Below are 20691 nucleotides of genomic sequence, written 5' to 3'. Positions count from 1 at the left end.
TTTTCTGGACACTGTGTTCTTACTGGCTCCTCATCTCCTTGCACTTGACACTGATCAGTAACATAGAGACCTGAAGGAGCTTATATAATTGTTAACTCATAATAAAAAACAATGGAATGCATCAGTGGGTTTAAGTTATCCCTGCTGTGAGCTAACATATTTATTTTTATAGGGATTTGAGGGAGAACTACTGCCGAAATCCAGATGGATCTGAGTCACCCTGGTGTTTTACCACTGACCCAAACATCCGTATTGGTTATTGCTCCCAGATTCCTAAGTGCGATGTATCAAATGAACAAGGTAACAGAGGAAAGGGTGATAGCGTGATTTTAAGTGAATGCTGTACTGTTCCAAACAGCAGATACATAGGCTTGAAAACTGGAGAAGTTGATCTGTATTACACCTGTGTGGTTCTGCTTTGGCTTTATTTGCATACTTGGGATTCATCGTGGTGTAAATGAGATTCATTTCTCGGTTCAATTTTCGATTCCAGCAGGGAAAGCTGTAGCAAAGATTTGCTATTTGATCTGACTTTTAGACAAGGTGAATCTGTGTATCTGCTCCACTGCCTTTACCTTCTTAGTTTGAAAGGCCTTTTTCCAGAGCTGAGATGATTTCCTTGGTTCACAGTCCTTCTATAATTGCACATGAGGCCACCAAAAGTTGTGGGGTTTTTTGTGGGTGTTTTTTTGCATATACCTCCTTGTCTAAAAGGAATTGATCCTCTTAGATACCTTTGCTTGTGAGGTCCACCCTTGAGTCTTCATGCAAATGTTTTTTCCCATGAGGTCTTGGTATTACTCTAAGAAGTATTATTGCATCCTGACAACTGATGTCAATCATACATTAACTGAGGCTAAGACCTCAGACCTATAACTCTACAGCAGGGTGCATTAACATCTCCATCTTTAAATTTTAGACAATTTTTCTTGTAAATTTGAAAAAGTTGCAGTTGCAAGAGTTATATTAGAGAAAGGATTAAAGTTTTACTTTCATTCTGTGTTTCTTGTAAAGTATCAATTATCAAAAAGTAAAATTACTGATGAATATGAAATTAAATGCTTTATGCAAAAAGTCTTTATAGTAGTGATAATTTTAAACAATCCTCTTGAAAAGTCTCAAAAAGGCTTGTGATAAAAGCTTATGAATTAAACATGACTTCTGCTGGAGCGAACAGGCAAGTTTTTGAATTACATTAAAATGAAAGTCATCTTGATTTTTTGATTTTACTGAAGTATTACTCAAGTCTAGGATTATACACAGTTGCCAGTATCCAGAACCTACACAGAGCTAAGCTGTTTCAAGTAGGCTGAGTGCCTATTTTTTGAGGAGGGAGGAATAGGGGAGCATTTTTGCTTTGTTTTGTATAACCCAACTTCTAACAACTTTTAGAATATTCTATGTGACCCCTCTAAATTAATCATAAACAAACTATTTAAAAAAGAAATTTTCCCAGTTTATCTAAGTAAGCCAATTTAAAATTTGAAAACTTTTTCCCATTTTCTTTCTGAATTGATTTATACAATTTTCTGATTTATATTATATAGCATTTGCTAAATGAAACACTTGTCTTTAGTAATTTGGGTTACTGATGGAAAGGAAGAGTTTTCTTCTCAGTGTTGCACAATCACTCTCCACTTTTTTGACTCAACATTCTTTTTTTCAGATTGTTATCGTGGCAATGGCAAGAGTTACATGGGGAATCTATCCAAGACAAGATTTGGGCTAACTTGCTCCACATGGGACAAAAATATTGAAGACTTACGTAGGTGTGTACATATGAAACAGAAAGAGATGGTTCAATGAGTCCTGAATAAATACTGCCTCCAAATGGCAACTCTTTCTCATCTGCAGTGATTCTAAAGCAGGTCCTTATGCCCTGAAGCTTTTAGTATCTTTTTCTTTTTTTTAATCTTTATCTTTTTCTTTTTTCTTCGTGTTTAAATACGTTACACAACATGACTTTGTTCCAGCTAACCACTAATTGCAGGCTTTGGGATGTTTCTTAGTGTTTAGTTTATCGACCTGTTTTACCCCATCTCTGTCCTTAAAAGTTTTGTGCGATGAGACGACAGCAGGAATGAGGCAGAAAATTATTATCTCATCAACCTAATCTCATAGCTCACACTGCTTCAAAGAGGAGGTTGGACTTGAAACCACCTAATGTCCCTTGCTGCCTGAAATTGAATCTTGAGTCTACAATCTAATGACACTGACATCAAATGCCATCAAAAAGACTTGCGATTTCTGTTGTTTATCATTACTTTGGCTTCACATTCAAGTAGTGGAAATGGCAAGTTACTTTAATTTATTTGTTGAAGTAAAATGAATCAGCACGAAGTACAAAATAAGGGATTTATCTAAAATTTCGCCATGTATGAGATATCACACACACTAGTGGCCCCGATGGAAACAGGGGGGCCACTTTCCTTTGGTTTCTGAGGCTCATGTAAATATGCCAATATTGGCTTTGGTACTTGTTGAGTCATAGTGCCCAACATATTGGGCACTATTGTCCTTTGTAATCTGGCTGTCCCTGATTCCTTCTGCTGATGTTGTTGTCAGTCAGGACAGTGTGTAAGTCAGCAAGTCAGCCTTTGGGGAAGCTCTATTGCAAAAGGCAGAATTCAGTGGCCCTGTCTGGAATCATCACTTGAACTGCATGTGTTTTTCCCCACAGAGGTTAAGAGAGAGGATACATATTCCAGTGTGCTGTCCATGTAAGGGAAGCAGAGTTATAAGATCATGACTTCTGAGAAGCCTGATAAGTCTTCAGTTAGCTGTGAATGAGACAGCATAAACCTACTGGATGCTTGATGCAATTGCATTCATTTAATTGAGCACAGATCAGCCTTGTTTTTCTTACTCCCACGCATTTTCCATCTGGGAACTTCTTTGGGGAGTTATCGGTTCTCACTGCAACAGTTTCTTTGGTTATGGGTGTGCTAGAGGCAGCATACGTGGTTGGTTATGAACTAAAAGAGCAGTACAGCTGTAACGAGGGAAGCCTATATCATTGTGTCTGGCAAACCAGAAATAAACAGATTTCTCTGCTTCAGATTGTGACCCCTAAATTTCCCCTTTAAAGTGCCCCACATAGAAGCAATTTGGGTGACCTATCACTGCAGTTTGCTTGAGCCTTCTGCTTGCCTGCTGTTCAGCCTTGCTAACTTTCTTAGTTTACCCTTCCTTTGCCTATGATTCATCTTTGAATTCATTTGCCTATGAATCAACACTCCCTTGTGCCGTTAACCTGCAAGGAGGAGGTACCTGTGCTCCCTAGCGAGGACTGCAGGTTTGCTGAGGACATCACAGGCACCCTTCTAATCAGTGTAACAGTCCCTCCTGAGGGTATCTGGAGATTTTAGGTTGACTGGAAGATCTAGAAACCTCCCAGCTGTCCAGTGCACACTGTGCTTAAAATACCAACCAGAGGAAACTTGGACCCAGATCCAGCAAATATTTGGGTCTCATCTTCTCTTTGATTTTAACCAGCCCTAAACCCTGACCTGTAGGCTTCTCAATCAGCTAATAGTACAATGTGGAGCAAAGCAACATTTAACCTTTGAAAATTTGGGCTATAGTATAAAGCTTTTCAGCACTTTGAATTTTTTTTTCCCTGTAGGCATATACAAATATTCAGAGAACCAGATGTTAGTAAACTGAAGAAAAACTATTGCCGCAATCCAGATGATGATTTTCATGGTCCCTGGTGTTACACAGATGATCCTCTCGTTCCCTGGGATTACTGCCCTATTTCTCGATGTGAGTACTTGCTATGCCTCTGGCATTGTCAGCTGTGCTGTCCCAGTAAAGCCATGGTTTCACAGGCATATGCACACCTTTCCATTGTCACTTGTGGCAGTGGAAAATGTGTGATTCTATCAGGAATCAATTGTGCGTGACTGAGAAGGAGCAGACAGAAGCTGCTTGTGCAATATATGAACAAGGGGTTCTTTTCCTTGACCAGCTTGGAGATTTCAAGGCTTATTTATGCGGCAGGAGCACAAAAGGGCTATTACAGATGGTCAAACATTTTCCAGCAGATCTAGCTATTGAATGAGGGCTGGACGGAGACAAAGAATTGTCTGGTGGTCAGAATGCTGGCTGTGGCCTCAAGAAACCCAGGGAGAGTTATCTTCTAAACTACAAGCTTCAGAGTCTCTTTGTGTGATCTGTATTTGTAAAGTTAGGATAACTCACTACATATACGCTGAAGTGTATATGTGCTATACAGATTAGATTCTGCTTTCAGATGTTTATGGGATGATTTAACTCCTGGCAAGAACCAGGAAAATTACGCCCCCAAAGTTGAATGTTTAAATCTAAATAGCTTAAATAAACAGAACTAAAAATCCTAGGGAACTCAGTAAGAAACTGATGATAAGTGGGAAAAGATAGTTTTATGCTGAAAAATGTACAATTCACATATGTGTTCAAAATCTTTCTCTTCAATTCTTATTTCTGAATTACTCTGCTGTGTATCCTGGGAGAACACTTAAATGGTAAATCAAGCTTTTGAATACGTCTCTGATCTCTAGAGGTTAAGGATAATGTTACACTCATTCCTAGTGGCAATCTGCTGCATTTCCTCAAAAGTCTGAACTCCTGCATCTCTAAAAAGTGATATTTGAAGTCTCAGGCGATGCTTTGGCATCTATGAGAGGAGTAAACAAACTGTGCAAAAGGTTATTTGTGTCAATATAAATTAAAAAAAACAGCTGAAGAAATATACTTTTTGTTCACTTATTCTGTGTTCATTATCTGAATCTATGAATTCCTAAGGAAATATTCACAGCAAACATTTCTAGGGTAATGCAACATTGGTGACTATTACAATTTCTGCAATCAAACTCCAGAGTGGGAATATGTCTGTTTTACAACTGTAACTCATATGGACTACTACTAGTAGCTCATTTACTTATAACCAGCTTAACCTGTACAGAAAAAAATTCTCACAGTTCCCCAATGAACTCACTTAGTGCCTTTAACTGCATATATATATATTCTATATATATATATATATATATATATACACACATACATATATATGCATACATACATACATATGTATATGTATATATATGTGTGTATATATATATATACACACACATATATATACACATATGTATGCATATGCATGTACATGCACATAGAAATTTAACTCTGTATATAACTCTATACCTTTATATTTTATATATACATATATATGTGTCTCTATATATATTTGCTTAAGGGTGGAAATCTAGTTAGATGAGACTGTTTAAATTTTGCTTGTGCAAATTTTCGGCAGCTACACCTGTACCTCCGGTTCAATATGCTGGGTAACTCTGTAGACTTTACTGAAGGCAAAAATTTTGAGTGAGGGTTAAGAAACCTTTTGTAACTGCCTTTTTTTTTACTTGGACTAGATGGAAGAACTGAACCAGATTTTGGGGAACACATTTTGATAAGGATAAGTTTTTTGTTGATAGGAACATAGAAGGACTTTTGAAGTTTCAAAGATTATTAAGGAAAATAGAATTTATTTTAGTCTGATTTGGATTTAATCACATGACTTCCATAGTTCCTCAAAGCTTGTAGAAAAGTCACAACTTCATTTTTCAACATTTGCTTGTTTGAATAAAACATGTAAATTGAACATGATAGTCAGCCTGATGTATTCAGAATTCAGCCAAGTAGAAAAATGCTTACATGTCCTGTTGCAAAATGTTTATTTCTTATTTCATTCTGTTGGGATAAAATTCTGCCTTCTTGTTAGTTCTTACTAAATTGTATTAAAGAAATCATTGAAGTTTAAAACTTGGTGTATCATTAAAGTTAACAATATGCCATTTGCTGGTGATTTTTACTCTATTCAATTTTTAACTGTGTTTTAATTTTGTATTATGGTTATCATACGTGTCTGTCTAGGTGAAGGTGATACAACTCCTACGACAACCAGCTTGGATGGTAAGTAAGTTTGTACATATACTGTGCAATGCATGACTGTATCCCCTAAAACTAACCATTTCTTTCCAATTGGGAAACAAGTAAAGATCAGTTAAAGTCATAAAAAACCCCATATAGCCTGTACCAGAGGAAAATGAGGAACAGCTTTATTGCACTCCTTTATCTATTCTCACTGTCATGTCTTGCCAGTGGTAAGATTTGGTAGTGATTTACAATGTTTGATTTTTAGCTACATAAATCTCAAAAAAACTAAATGAATGTATTTTATATTTCCTATGGATATTTATACAGACATACTCAGCTTCATTGAAGTAGTTTTGGTGGTTTAGAAATATATTTCATTAGCACAGGGAAGTTAATCTGCAATAAATATTGATCTTCTTGTGGCCCTTATGTGCAACTGTGCAGGTTTCCTACCGCTGTTTTTAGTAAAATGTGATCTCTGGACCTGCTTTCAGATACTGCCATTCCCTGTGCCTCAACAAAACATTTGAGAGTTGTAAATGGAATCCCAACACAAACTAACGAAGGATGGGTGGTTAGTTTGACCTACAGGTAACTATTACTTTGATTAGAAGGACAATACATCTGATAGGGCATTTGTTTCGGAATTGTAGAAAATGTTGAACATACTAAGAATAATTCTACATTGCAGTTAAATTCTGTAAAAGCAGAGAAACAGGATTCCTGTAATGTCAGATGATGCCATAGTATGAAACCTGCTAGTGAAATATTTTAAATGTTCATTATTACTAACTTAGCCACATGAACTTGTAAGGCATTCATAGTGTTCTGCTCTTTCAATTACTGCAGATGTTTTCATAACATTGGCTTAGCATTCAGCACTAAATTGTTTATTTTAAAGACTGTTAATAAAAAAGTTGAATTTCATACCAACATTTTCACTGTGACAGTAGAGCATTAAGTTGTGGAGTATAGGATTGAGGACTTATACCCAGGTCAAATTTAGCTTTCTCCATATATCAATGCATGCAATTAAAATTTGTTTTGTATTAAAAAAAAATAAAAAGTAGGAGCTATAAGGAAACCCTTTCCATTCTGTAAAACAAGACCCTAACACGTACAGCTTATGTTTAACACATGTATTACATTATGGCAGATCTTACTTTGCTACTGTGTAAAAGCCAGAACACAGAATTGCTGCTTCCTATGTTCTTTACTCTGGTTCATAACTCATCAGCTAGAAGTGTGAATCATTAATTTATAACAGGATATATCTCATGCATCAGCCTACATCTTCTATCATGGAAAAAAAAAGTAAAAAACCTTTTGTCTGCAAGTGCAGACCAAAGTAATGCTCAATTCTATGAGCTTATGATTTATCATCTCTTTTAAAACTATATCGTAAAAGACATCTTAAATGAAAAATGAGAGCAAAGGAAAAGATTAAAAAAAATATTTTCTACATTGCTTCATTGCTAGAGAAATTCCAGGGGTTCTTCCCATCCGTAGTAATCTTTGCATCTTGTGAGATCCCATCAGAACCGTTCCTTTCTGGAAGTGTAGTGAATGGTCCAGAAAGATATTTCCAAAGGAACATTGCTATATTCCTAGACTAAGTAACCAGATAGGTGGGCTAAATCACTCTGGAAAAGTTCAACTTTGTTCTGTTTTAAAAGCAGCCTTGATATTTGAGGAACTTTTAGACAGGTAAGGTGAATTATGTCTAGGTACCCAAAATTTAAATAGCTAACGTTACGGTAGTTGAACCTGGATTTTTTGCTATGTGACAAAATTCCATGAAATAGACTAGTGCTTAAATGATTGCAGATCCTTTTATGAATAAGGGATTCCTGGAATACTCCAGCAGCAAAATATATTTTGAACAATTACATGTGGGCATAAAAATGTAGCTTTATTTTGTATTGTTACCAAGGAAGCAAGTAGAATATTGTCTGAAACAAAATCCTAATGACTTCAGAACTTTCTGCAAGAAAACGTACACTTTAAGATGGAATTGCCGTGTCTGAATGGTGAGGGCTTAGTGATACTTAGAAACCATTCTTATTTGGCAACGAAAGCACACCTTTAAATGTTAAATTAATCAATGAAATTTTGTTATATATCAAATCCAGATTCTGGTATCAAGTATATTTAAGTATATTTTGATGGATTTCATCTGTTTCATGGAACCAGCTCTAAATTTGTCCCATACTTAAATAAGAAGTTAACCTTTCTAAGTGTACTAATTAATCTTCTAAAGCAGATGATGAAATCTTGTATAGTAAAATAATAATAAGTGATGCAACTATAACATGAAAGAACTCATTTATACTCCTGTTTGTGACATTTTTATAATAAAACTGGGGAGAATCTATATTTTCGAAAGACTACAGCCTTTTGGACCAGATATTTTGCTACTCAACCAAATTCAATTAAAAAAAAATCAAACGTTTGTGTTATTCTGCTGTCTTTGAGCTCCATATAGAATCTGGTGTCCATCCAGCAGTTCTTTGCAAAGCTTTGAACATTTGTGTGATTTGAATTTATAAATTGTGAGATTTTAAGCTTTTCTGAAATTGCTGACAATTCTGATTCCCTTTCCAAAATGCTGCAGAAAATAAATGTGATTTTGGAGGCACAATGAAGGAAACTAATTAATCTACATTCCACAGTAATCTTTTTTTTTTGAAAGAACTGTCATGCCTAATTGTTTTAATTTTACTTGATATATTATGCTTCAGGTTTTCTATAATCATATGTAGGATGTCATACACTGCAGATTGTTTCCAACTGAAGTATGTGGGGACACAAATCTCCTAGGGCTTGTAATCAAGTAGGAACTCTCCACCTTGAGGTCAATGCTTTGAATGATACTTACATGAATAATGACCAAATGTTGTTTACATCTGGTGGCAGTTTGGAGACTGGCTTGAATGTTTGAGTCCAGCTCCTGTTAAAAGAATTTGCTCATTTGGTTTATTGTTTGGGTTTTTTTTTATTTAATTTTAATTTTAAATTAGGTCTCTTATTACAAATTCAACTTTGAAACCACTAAATGAACAGAGTAACTGAACTGGTCTTTCTTTCTGGTTTTTACACATTAGAGTAAATCTTTGCTAAGTCATGTTACTGTAAGTGTTAAAACTGTACAGCAATGGACAGAGACAGGTTTCTGTGTATTGTCAGTCCGCCACTTTTCACCAGCAAAAATACATAGGGAGCAAAGTACTATTTAACATTTTGACTATGTAGAAATTAATACTATTCCTTTTTTTTAATCTTTTTTTTTTCCCCCCCAGGAATAAGCATATTTGTGGTGGTACTTTGATAAAGGAGGAGTGGGTTCTTACAGCAAGACAGTGTTTCCCTTCTCGGTACAGTAGTCTGTAACTTTGCAATATTAAAATCCATCTATTTTCAGGAACTTATCAGCACAACACTTCAACTTAAACGCAGCAGTTTTCCCTCCTGTTTGGCTTTAATACTGCTTTTCTAATATAAAAGGCCCATGGGACCTTGGTATTTTCTGTTATTATTGTTGTAAATCTAAAGGAGCTCTGGCTATTTTACATAGAAGCATAAATAGGTTTTCCAAGTGTCATGGTTAGACAATTGCCTTTTTATGAGAATAATCTCATGTCTCTGCTTAACTCGACAGAATAAAATAGAAAACTTGGGCAAATCTCAAAAAGTTCAAAGTTTCATACTGTCCAAGGATCTAAATGTTTGGATACTATTATGAAACAAAAATTAGATTTTAGTAACAGTTAAAGATAAAATTATGTAATGGCTTCAGGCCAAAAACTTACGTTCAAGCATGTTGATTTTGGAATAGCGTTTGGCAGCATAAAGCCATTTCTGCTGAAGAGCATTAGTTAAGATCTTCTAGCCTAATCGTATTAAGCAGAGGTTTTTGAGTTATTTTATCTTATACTCAGTAAAATCATAACCAACTTTGTCTCATTTAGGTACAAAGATTTGAAAGACTACAAAGCCTGGCTTGGAGTCCATAATATCAAAGGAAAGGGAGAGGAGAAGCATAGACAAGTCCGGAATATCTCCCAGTTGGTATATGGCCCTGCAGGGTCAGATTTGGTCCTACTGAAACTTAACAGGTTAGTGGTTGTTATTGTGAAGTCCAGGATTTTCATCTGATGGATGAGATTCTTCCTAGATAAGATTTGCGAGTTCATTACTCTACTATCTCCAATACTACAGATGCTGTCTCCATGGGCTAAACTTCCAATTCAAAGAAATTTTACTTGGTATACGCAGAAATACATATCCATCTACAGTGCTCAGATTCAGAAATATCATTCCTACAGTTGTTTTTTTTCCCGATAACCATGTTTAGGTTTGTTGGGAGATTTTAAAAAAACCCACAAACTCACAAAGTACCCACATGGACTAGTATAAGGTTTTAATTTATAGAATAAGCACCAGATTGTAACTTAAATCCTTGTGTATATACAAGCTTTCAAACTCTCTCCAGATTAACAAAACTATATATTCAAATGAAATACCATTATTACTTACTTTTAAGATTAAAACCCAAGTTAAATAGCATAAAAGTGGTGACAGCATTTCAAGAAATCTTTTGACAGTTAACAGCTGTAGCACAAAAATTAGGTAGAAGAATCCATCACATTCTTTAAAGACAAAAAATGAAGTAAAAGAATTGGCACAGTTTTTGGTTGCTGTGGTATATAATAGATTTAATGTAATTTTTAAGATACATTTTAGAAGATCAAAATCCATTGTATCTGTTATTTTGTCTCTCATTTCAGACCTGCTATATTGACAAATTTTGTAGAAATAATCCGATTGCCAATTTCTGGATGTACCATTCCAGAGAAGACCAGTTGCAGTGTTTATGGATGGGGATACACTGGATGTAAGAAACTATTTTTAAAAACTAAATGAATACGTTGACAGCTTACTTCCTCTTGTCATTATAGGTGAGGCTGCTGGTATTGCCTGATGCCACAGTTATCCAACACTTCTTGTTATAAAATACAGTTTCTTTTTTTTTCCTAATTTTATAAATCTTTGACCATTTTATGTAAGTTCATTTAATACGGAATATTTTCTACTAGTCTATCCTTTTTTGTTGTTGTTTCAGTGACAGGTAAAATGATTCAAATATTTCAAGGAATGAACTAGAGAAAAACATTGATCTACATGTTAAAAAATTAGAAAATCTGTTTTGCAGAATGCTAGCTGGTTTTTGGAAAAATCTGGTTCATCTGGTTTGTCATGAGCAGCCTCCTTCTGTATCCCAAAGTAGGCCGCCCTGTGGAAAAACTCATACAGAAACATGTAATCAAAGATTTTATTAACATATGCAATGACACTGAACTAGGGATGCACAGGCAACCCTAGGTCTGGTATTTCCTAACTTTTGAATACTTGACTTCCTAATGTTTATTAAACACAGTTTTTGTGTGAAGAAAATACAAATATGTGGGAGAACAGACATTTATTTAGTCTGGTAAATGCTATATCTGGCTAATTATGTGTTGATAATAAAGTTAATAGCTGCCAGTTGACAATAATTACTCCAATATTTACTGCACTCAAATGTTGTTTTGCCACAGACCCTGAGTAAGCAACAGCAACATACTCACACTGTCCTGGAAGCAGGGCAGAAACTAGACTGGAATTCTGAGTCTCTCTTCCATGTAGCCATTACTCTGCATTTCTTTGTGGGTGGCAATTAATCTGTACCAGCCCTCTCCCAAATGACTGCCTTTGATGTTCCCAGCATGTCCACATTAGCTGTCCTCTGGGGCCATCGGCTGTCTGGGGGACAGGGACATAGGGCTGGAGCACAGCATCACAGGAAAGCTCAGCTTAACAGACCTGATAAGGAATTTGCAATGCTGTGGAGTTATGTAATACAGTAAATACATAACATCTGTCATCCAAGGACTTTGTATTATATTTTATGCACTACTTATTATAATCCTCACAGAATCCTGGTCAGGGAAGGAAGAAGTGTTACATCCATTTTTTCAAGAAAACAGCATAATAAGTCAGTGGAGGGCAGGCTTGGCGTTTTCTTTTGATGGCTGTGCAGAGAATGGGCAGGTTCAGACCCTTTATTTATCTTTGCAGCTTGTACGGGCTTGTCTTTCAACATGTAGAACAAGAGTAAGCTCCACAGGGCTCCTGCTTCCTGACCTTCACACTGATGAATGGAGATTACACAAGGCTGTGGCTCTGCCCTTGCGGGCACAAAGTCATTCAGTGTAGCTGAGCCAGCACAGAATGAGAAAAACTCTACTCTGCTACAGAATTTCTCAAGTCACACGTCCTTCCCTGGGCCGTGGCAGGCACTGTTACACATTAACTCGTGTTTAAGGCAGGGAGCAGAATCCTTGCTCCACTGATGGGAGAGAGAACATTTTCAGGCTCTCTTCTGATTTCTTTGATATGACAGGGCAAGCTGGTGGTGAGCTGTAGAATAAGCCCTGTTACCTAACCCTCTATTCTAACACTAAAATCTTATCCACATATTCTCAGAGAACTGAACAGACAGGTAAACCAAACAAATGCCTTGAAAATCTCATTTGTAGAAAATAGAAGAAATCCAAAATACAAAAGCATGGTGGGGATGGACAAAAATGTGAATACTGCAGAGAAAGGACAATAACTCAAATTACATGAGTAAGTTTATCCAGACTGCAGCTTGAATTATCTTTTTCCCTCTAAAATAGAATAAATTTTTTATTCTCTTTTCAATCCTAGTAGTTAACTATGATGGCCTGCTCCGAGTAGCAAACCTGTTTATTTTGGGAAACGAGAAATGCAACCAATATCTAAAAGGGAAGATCACTGTGAATGAGTCAGAAATCTGTGCTGTGGCTGAAACCATCGGTGCTGGGCCTTGCGAGGTAAATATTGCATTTCCTGATACATTCTTAGGAGCTATCAGTCTGGCTGTTTCTTTCCAAAAAGTAATTTACTGAAGGAGTTTATAATTATTCTCTCTGTATTATGCTCATGCACGAAGAATTATTTCAATCTTTTGCATTGGAAAATGATTTGTGTTACAAGTGTTCTATTTTCTGCCAGAGTGCAGGAAGAGGTTCCTTTGCTTCAACTTCACCGTGCCACCACATCAGTGAAAGACGTACATGAATGTTAAACATGCTCATATGACTGAACACTATGCTTGTCTGAGACAAATTTGTGTTCTGTACAGAAAGGGCTAAAATGACCTGAGTGCTAGCAATAGCAATATATTTTGATTGAGTAGAAAGAAAAGACTGGAGCAAATTTAGCTTCTTAGTTAGATGGGGAACTTCATGCAAAATATATGAGTTAATACCCAACAGAATTGACAAAGTTATGAAGGAAGGAGAAAGACACAAAAATGTTTTGAGGTTCATATCACTCAGAAGACTGGAGTATTTGGTCTCCCTAATCAAGGCTGAGCAACATATCAGCGAGGACAGGAGCACTACTTCAGTGATCATATAGCTTGATAGAGTTGTTTTGCTTGGGACTAGTTTTGATGATGGAGAAAAGACATATGAGAAGAAATGTTGTAAATAATGTATTACAGGAAAAGATAATTTTTTTTTTTGCAGAAAATCTGACTGGTGAAATGATATCTAGATGGAGAGCAGTCATGAACAGTACTAAGTATTTAATATCTGGAGTAGAATAGTTGATTTACTAATACTGATGTTAACCATGTAGTGAAATTTTCCCTACAAGGGTACTACCAAACCACGGGGAACAGAGATCATGTTCATCAAACTGAGGCCTCTTCCATTTATTATTAATATTTCGCAGGATCACTTTTTTGTTGCAAAGTATTTTCTTCAAAATAAGAATTTTATACTTAATTGTAAATGAGGTCTTAGGCTTGTCAAGGCTTATAAATGAAACATCTGCATGGAAGTCTGCTGGGGATCCTGCACTTTGTTTTCCCCTGCAAGGGGAATGGACTGAATTAATATTAGCAATCAGTCTTAATCACTGTGTGGTTTCCTGCTCCCCAAGTTCCCCTTTGAAACTACTTTCCTCAGCAGAGAACAGGCAGAGGAACAAAATCAGATTGGCAGGTGAAACTCCACTCCTGAAACTGTTTTATGAGCTACTCTGATGGCACTGACATAGTTCATTGTTCATGTGGGAACTAGTCTGCCATCAGTCAAAAAAACCCCCAAACCAAATAAAGGTCAAGCATTGTTGTTTCTCTGGTGATCCGGAGAGAATACAATGCTAATTGTCTGCTTTTATTTTCTGAAACAATATTTCACTATCTGATATGAACATTTACTGTCTAGTTTTGCAACTAGTTTTCTAGGTTCAGGGTACCTTTAGCCCAAATAAAAACTGCAGTATCTATGTTCAAGTCCGAAGTCTATATGAATGTATCTAAATTACTGTTTCCATCTAATTTAGACTGGATGTATTTCAGTGTTAAATAAGATCCTGATCTCAGTGGGTCATACTCAAAATTTTGACAGAATGCATAAACTGTTGCATGGGTGTCTCATTCATTCAGAATAATAAAAAAGAGCATTTTAACAAGTTATGTCTCAAAATTATGTCTAAAAAATATTACCTTTTATTATGTTTGAGATCCTCCCCCCTGCCTAGTACACATAGATTCTCATCCTAGGGCCTTTGCAAGATGATTGACTGAAAGATATTAACCTGACTCTGTCAGTAGTCTTGGATGCAGAGCCTGTTATCATAACAAAGATGTTTATCAGTCACCTCACATTCTGCTCATCTGGTTTATATTTACATAAAAAAATATTATACTTGCAGGTAGCTGAAAGAGGTGAATAAGACCAGATAGTTTGAAGTTGCTAGAATCACATGTAAAGATGGATCACAGGATTTAATTTGCATGGAAAAGAACCAAAGGGTCAGAGGCCAGCTTTGACATTGGTTCTTATAAGTTCTGGTTATGAAAAAGATATTGGAAGTTGATTTATATCCTGTGGTGGAATAACACTATCGCCTGTTCATTGAGCAAGGTCATCCCCAAAAGAAACCACTCAGCAGGAAACAGGTGGGAGCAGTGTCTTGAAGCATTTTGAGAAGTGACATTCATTATGTTTATCTTTTCCTAGCGAGATTATGGTGGTCCCTTGGTTTGTGAACAAAATAGGCTGAAGATAGTTGTTGGTGTCATTGTTCCTGGTCGTGGATGTGCCATTCGAAATCGTCCTGGGATTTTTGTTCGAGTCTCATATTATTCCCGGTGGATACACAAGATTATGATGACCTACAGAAAACCCTGAAAAACTCAACAACTTCCATTGAAAGATTTTGGACAGCATGGAATCAATGTCTAATGTAAAGATCAACAATTTTTTAACTACTTGATAGTCAAGTTTGTTGAGCTTCATTTAATATTTATGGGTGTTTTTGTTTGTCTATCAGTGTTGTTTTATAAATGTTGGAGTGACTTACAGTATATGCAAGTATGGTGACATATCTCCTGAAGATACTTGAATGGGTAAACAATTTCACAATGACACTATTACTGGATGATAAATGATTCTGTAGAAATAGATCATATGACCTGTTTTATGCTGCTCTTCAGATTATTTTAGAAGGAGAAAAAAATTATAGTTTTATTTAACACATTCTTTCCATGAGCCATATATTTCTCTTCATATATATGACAAAAGACCTACTGAGAGATATATGCAACTGTCAAGGACAGCATACATGATCATATTTCTCTTCCCCCCTTATAAGAGGTCAAATATTGCAATATTTTATTAAAAAATAATCCTTTAATAATTAATCTTTTAATTATTGAAGGACTTTGACAAGTCTGCCAAAAGCAGAGTTCTCATGGAAGTCACTACAAGTTTGGTTTTTTTAACAGTGCTTATAGACTTTAGTTCTGCGCTTGGTTCCTTCACTGTGTATGTGATCCTTTAATAGTTGTCTCAAAACACTTTTTGGTTAGCAAAGCATTAATCATTTCTTTAAAGTTTGACCCAGAAATAACTGTGAATTTCCAGTGCTAAAGACAGCATTTTGTACAGTTTGAAAAGTAATTCCGATTATCTACTGGAAGACTTTGGACATTAAAATAAATTTCAATCAAATATGCCCAAATCTTTCTCAACAGACAAGTATTAAAAATTCACTTGGTACTAGTTATTTCATGAAAGTAACTCTGTATTTACAGCAGGAAAAAGAAGAGTTAAATTTGACACCTGGCTGGGAAACTTAAGACTGGGAAAACTCAGAGGCTTGAGTTCTTTGCTAAAACCTTACCTAGATTTGGACAAAATTCTATCCTCTGTATAATTCCTTTCAGGGTAATAAAATTATTGCAGAGATTGATATGATCTTGTGTATAGTATGGACAACATTATCAACAGTTTAATAGCTTGTGTTTCCTGCCTGTGTGTAGAATCATCATTTCCTTTTATGTTCATGGGGAAAGAGAACAAAAAATCAGCCTCTATGAAAAGGGTTTGTTCTCCTTTAGGCATTTGGTTGTATGGCTGGAAGTATTGTACCAATACATTGTTATAGATGGCACTGATTACCCTGCAATTTCTGGAAAATTGATGCAACATATATACAATTGTTAGTTTTACTACTGTACGTGTAATTGCATAAGTAACAGCACTGTTACTTCACTTGTGGCTGCATAAATTGTAAATGTTTCCAGTAGCATTTCCAGTAGGGTATGTGTATCATGTCTAACTGCATAGCCACCAAGCTGACACCATGGTGTAGACATGCAAAAGGACATTTCATGCAGAAGACGCAGGGTTGAATTCTGCCCTTGCAGAAAGTAACCACTTCAGGGGAGTTCTCTTGGGAGACTGGCCCTCGTGTTGACTTACCAAATTTTCTTCAGCAGTGCACTTTGACTTCACATCTCCTGGTGAACTGGGATGAGTTTCAGCTCGTGCTTAAGTAGCTCGGCTTGCTGAGATTTGTGTCAAGCATCCAGCGGATTCTACTGGCACATAGGAAGAAGTCTTTCAGCAAGCAGAGCTTCTAAAATTCCTCCCAATGTAAATAGTCTCATTGGACAAGATGTGACTTCTCTGTACAGCAGATTTGAGGTTGTGGATGCTACACAGACAGTCTGCCTAGGTCTGTGTTGGCCACCTCCGAAGACTTTATGCTCCCTTTGGCCTCTCTTACTTACCAGGCCCAATGAGGGCAGGATTTAGCCAGTTGTATTTACAGTTAATTATTGCCATGTATGTGAAGAGTGTATTCTTACTAATTATATACTGACCATATCTTATAGAAAGGATTAACTTTTGAAGAGAGACTTTTAAAAAACTCCAAGTGAGTTTTGTTTTCTACCACAAGTAGAATGTGGATAAAATATACAATTTCATGTTCACTCTTTGTATTCCAAGAATTGTTATGTGCTCATTGTATTATATTTGCAGGTATTTTGTTATGTCTATCTAAAAGAAATGAATCCTAAAATATTTTAGTTATAAGCTTCTGCTGTGCAGAAGACCGTGATTTTTTTATATACATATCACACACATATATATATATATATATGATAAAAATACTGTTTTTTGTTAGACAATGTGTAAGGATTTTTACCTGTTCTGGGCAGTGTCTCAGTAAAATAAATTGTGCAGAGTTGATGCTCCAGAACTTAACAAGTTTGTATGCACTTGCTTACCAGGTACTTTTGCTCTCCCTATCTCAGTATGGAGGGCACCTGAGACCTTGAAGAGCAAGGAAAGAGAAGAATAGTGATATGTGGTAATGAATTTGTACTTCATTTATTCCTGTGAATATTTCTTGTTGGTACCAATGGTACCGTACCAGGCAACTGTTATAACTACAGGATTCTCTTAAGAAAGGACACGCTATAGATATTTTTTTCACTGTCGTAATATTTTTCTCTCTGTTATAACAAGGGAACCTGATCTCGTGCCCATCCAAATTCCTGGAAAGCCTCTTACTAACTTCAGTGGGATCTGGACTTCACTTCATAAATGTAATTTTATTCATATTAGGATAAAGGGTACAGAACTTAAATTCTTATCTAAAGACATTCTTAAACTCCATTGAATTTCATCTTCATTCTCCTTGCTGTAATGCTGTAACTAATCCTTGGTCTCTGAAAAATGTAATATCTGGTTATAAAATTTTGGAATTGAGATATAAGAGCTGATTTTTTGCTATTGAAGTTAGTTTACCTTAATTATTGTTCTTCTTTGGGCATTGGAACTGGCTGATGTTTCTTCCTTTAATTAATGAAAACATTTTCCCCTTAAAAAAAGCTTTTTTCCCTGTCTCTTTTTCTCTCATAAACCTCATGACCCTCAGAGAAACATAGTTGTCATTGGGAATGTACTGGTCTAGATTTTTGCTGCTACTGCTGAAATCTTCTTCTCTAGTTTAAGATTAAAACTCTCTGAGGTATTCTGTAATCCATTGCTGCAGGTAATGCCAATGTACTTGACAGAGCTACTCACTTGAGTTGATCTTTTCAGATGAGGGTCCAAATATATCTCCAAGGATCAAAATCTACTCAGGCAAAATGTCCCTTGAATTCAGTGAATGGGATTGTCAAAAGAGCGGGGCCTGAGAGTTGCTCAGTCCTTTTCCCAACGTGTGTTCTGAACCACATGGATCCTTGGACACTGAAAAGCACACAGATTCTCAACTCCAAGGCAACTGCAGCAGGAGTCAAGGCTTTATCATCATTCTGCTGGAAGGCTTGTTGTAAACCAGTCAACCCTCAAGGAGACTGTATGAAGCCTATTGGATTGGTTGTTTAGCCTTGTTTTCTTATCAATTATTTTCTTCCTCCCTCATGTGCACTGACATATTACTGGTTTTGAATGTTGGGGCTGCTGGCGGGAACTAACATGGCTTTTCACCCTAAAATTTTGCAGTGTTCCTTTTTAAACATACTCTTGGGCATTTATGTGTGGTGTTACTTTGCATGGGATCTAACTTCAGGGAGCTGCCTGTGGAATTTAGTGTAAGATAAGAGTATTTTTTCATATTTAAGAGGGAAAAATAATCTCCCATTAAATGCAACTTTCTGAATGCCTAATGAAAAGGGAACACTGTGGTTATAACTTGTATTACAAATCTTCTGTAATTAACAGCTTCTTCATTAGTTAATAAAGTTGGTATTTTTGTAACCTTGTTTACTCTTATCATTCTTAATAAAGTATTTTATAAAAAACCAACAACTTAATTAGCATTAAATTTCTTATTTAAAGAGGAAGGTTGGACCCTCACTGCTAGGCTCCCAGTTCTAATTTCAGTGAGGGATTTTGGTGTGCACAGTAAGGAGGACTGGTGCTTTATGTTCAATAACAGAATTGCAAATAAAATGAAAGATAGAGCTAAATCCATGGTGATCCTGCTGAGTTTCCCCAAGACCTTTCTGATTGAATTTTGCACTGAGAATGGCCTAAGCATAGTGCTGTGAGAGTATATTTGCAGTCAAAGGGATGTGCTTAACATAAACATGAATATTTTCCAAGAGTTTTGTAGTTCCTTACAATTTCATTATGAGATGCTTGACATTTTATTTTTTTATATAAATTTTATTTTTTTATATAAATATACTTTACATTAGTGGAAAGGGCTCCCCTCACAGTATCACTTAATACTACTGATGGTGCAAAAGAAGATGCAAAGGAGACCACTAACTTGCAACAAACATAGGTGCTGCTGCTGCACTTACTGTCACAACCAACCAGCAGCTACCAAAAAAGGAAGCAAGCAAGACCCTTACTAACCCCACTAGACTAATGTTTGCATTCAGCCAAGTATTGTCAAGCCTCTACAGCATCAGAGCATTCTGGTAAGTTCAAATAAGGGACAGTAAGTTCATTACTTCTTTGTCATTATCCAGCTGAAATTTTAAAGTTCTAAGTACTTCTGGTTACACTGTGGTTTTGGTGATTTAAACATATATTTGCTCCAGCTATACCAGCAGTGAATCATTCTTCAAATAAACTTATGTGCAGAGTGTCTGAAATCTGATTTTGAATTTTCCATGGTAAACATCGCTTTCTTTTTGTTTGTAGTCCAAGAAAGGGATTTTGTAATTGATTCATAAAATCATTGGATTTTATCAGGAGCTCCTGAAATCAGGGGGAAGCTTGGCAATAACTTCACCCACGCAGGAATGCTTCTGAAGTTATATAAATCTAGAAATAGTCCATATGCCAAAATCATATTTTGCTACAGTTTTACATTCTAAGTATTTAGTATGTTCAGGTGACCTGTCTGTCTTCAAGGAGGCATGAAAATTAATTGCTTGTACAGCAATTTACACCACAAAAACCTATAAAGAGATATTGCCTTCAGATTACACTGCCATGGCTTTATCTTTTGTAGTTGCAGGAACACTATAATCTGCAGATGATAAATGATGGAAACCCACACTGATGCTCAGTACTTGGGTTCTGCTCTTTGTTTTTTAACAAGCCTCATGTAAACAGAGCAGGCCATTTAGTAGAGTTTAGTTGTGTATCTATTCTGCCTTCAAAAACACCGATTTGGACAGCTATGTTCCAATAAAAACCATGTGTAATAAATAGGAAAGAAAACAGCTGGGAGGAAAAAGGCAAACCATAGAAAGACTAATACCAAAGTAAGCCTTAAAATCAAATAATTTCTTTTTTTTCATTTTGTCTCAGTTTTTATAACGTAGGATATATGGTATGAAAAGCTGCAATAGAATAGCTTAACAACTAAATCTGCTTCACTTTGGTTCACAACTCTTGGGAAGATGAAATGCCTTCCCCATATGGTCACCGAAGATGT

The 20691-nt window shown here is 36.1% G+C and overlaps 1 protein-coding gene across 2 annotated transcripts in view; it reads left to right on the top strand.

The window, feature by feature from the left end:
* HGF (hepatocyte growth factor) overlaps window positions 1–19022 on the top strand; it is a 58518-nt gene extending 39496 nt beyond the window's left edge. Inside the window, exons 9-18 of one of the 2 annotated variants that reach the window (XM_027679462.1) lie at window positions 173–300; window positions 1667–1769; window positions 3626–3765; window positions 5914–5952; window positions 6411–6507; window positions 9216–9290; window positions 9885–10031; window positions 10704–10810; window positions 12667–12812; window positions 15015–19022. In XM_027679462.1, coding sequence (XP_027535263.1) covers window positions 173–300; window positions 1667–1769; window positions 3626–3765; window positions 5914–5952; window positions 6411–6507; window positions 9216–9290; window positions 9885–10031; window positions 10704–10810; window positions 12667–12812; window positions 15015–15185 — 1153 coding nt within the window. In that variant the 3' untranslated portion in view covers window positions 15186–19022. Of the gene's footprint in view, window positions 1–172; window positions 301–1666; window positions 1770–3625; window positions 3766–5913; window positions 5953–6410; window positions 6508–9215; window positions 9291–9884; window positions 10032–10703; window positions 10875–12666; window positions 12813–15014 lie in introns of those variants that run through there. The other variant, XM_027679463.1, reaches the window with a different exon arrangement.
* The last annotated feature ends 1669 nt before the right edge of the window (window positions 19023–20691 follow it).

The sequence above is a fragment of the Neopelma chrysocephalum genome, unplaced genomic scaffold (assembly GCF_003984885.1).
Source record: "Neopelma chrysocephalum unplaced genomic scaffold, ASM398488v2 Primary Assembly neopelma1_45, whole genome shotgun sequence".
NCBI lineage: Eukaryota > Metazoa > Chordata > Aves > Passeriformes > Pipridae > Neopelma > Neopelma chrysocephalum.
This window is presented reverse-complemented; position numbering and strand designations above follow the sequence as displayed.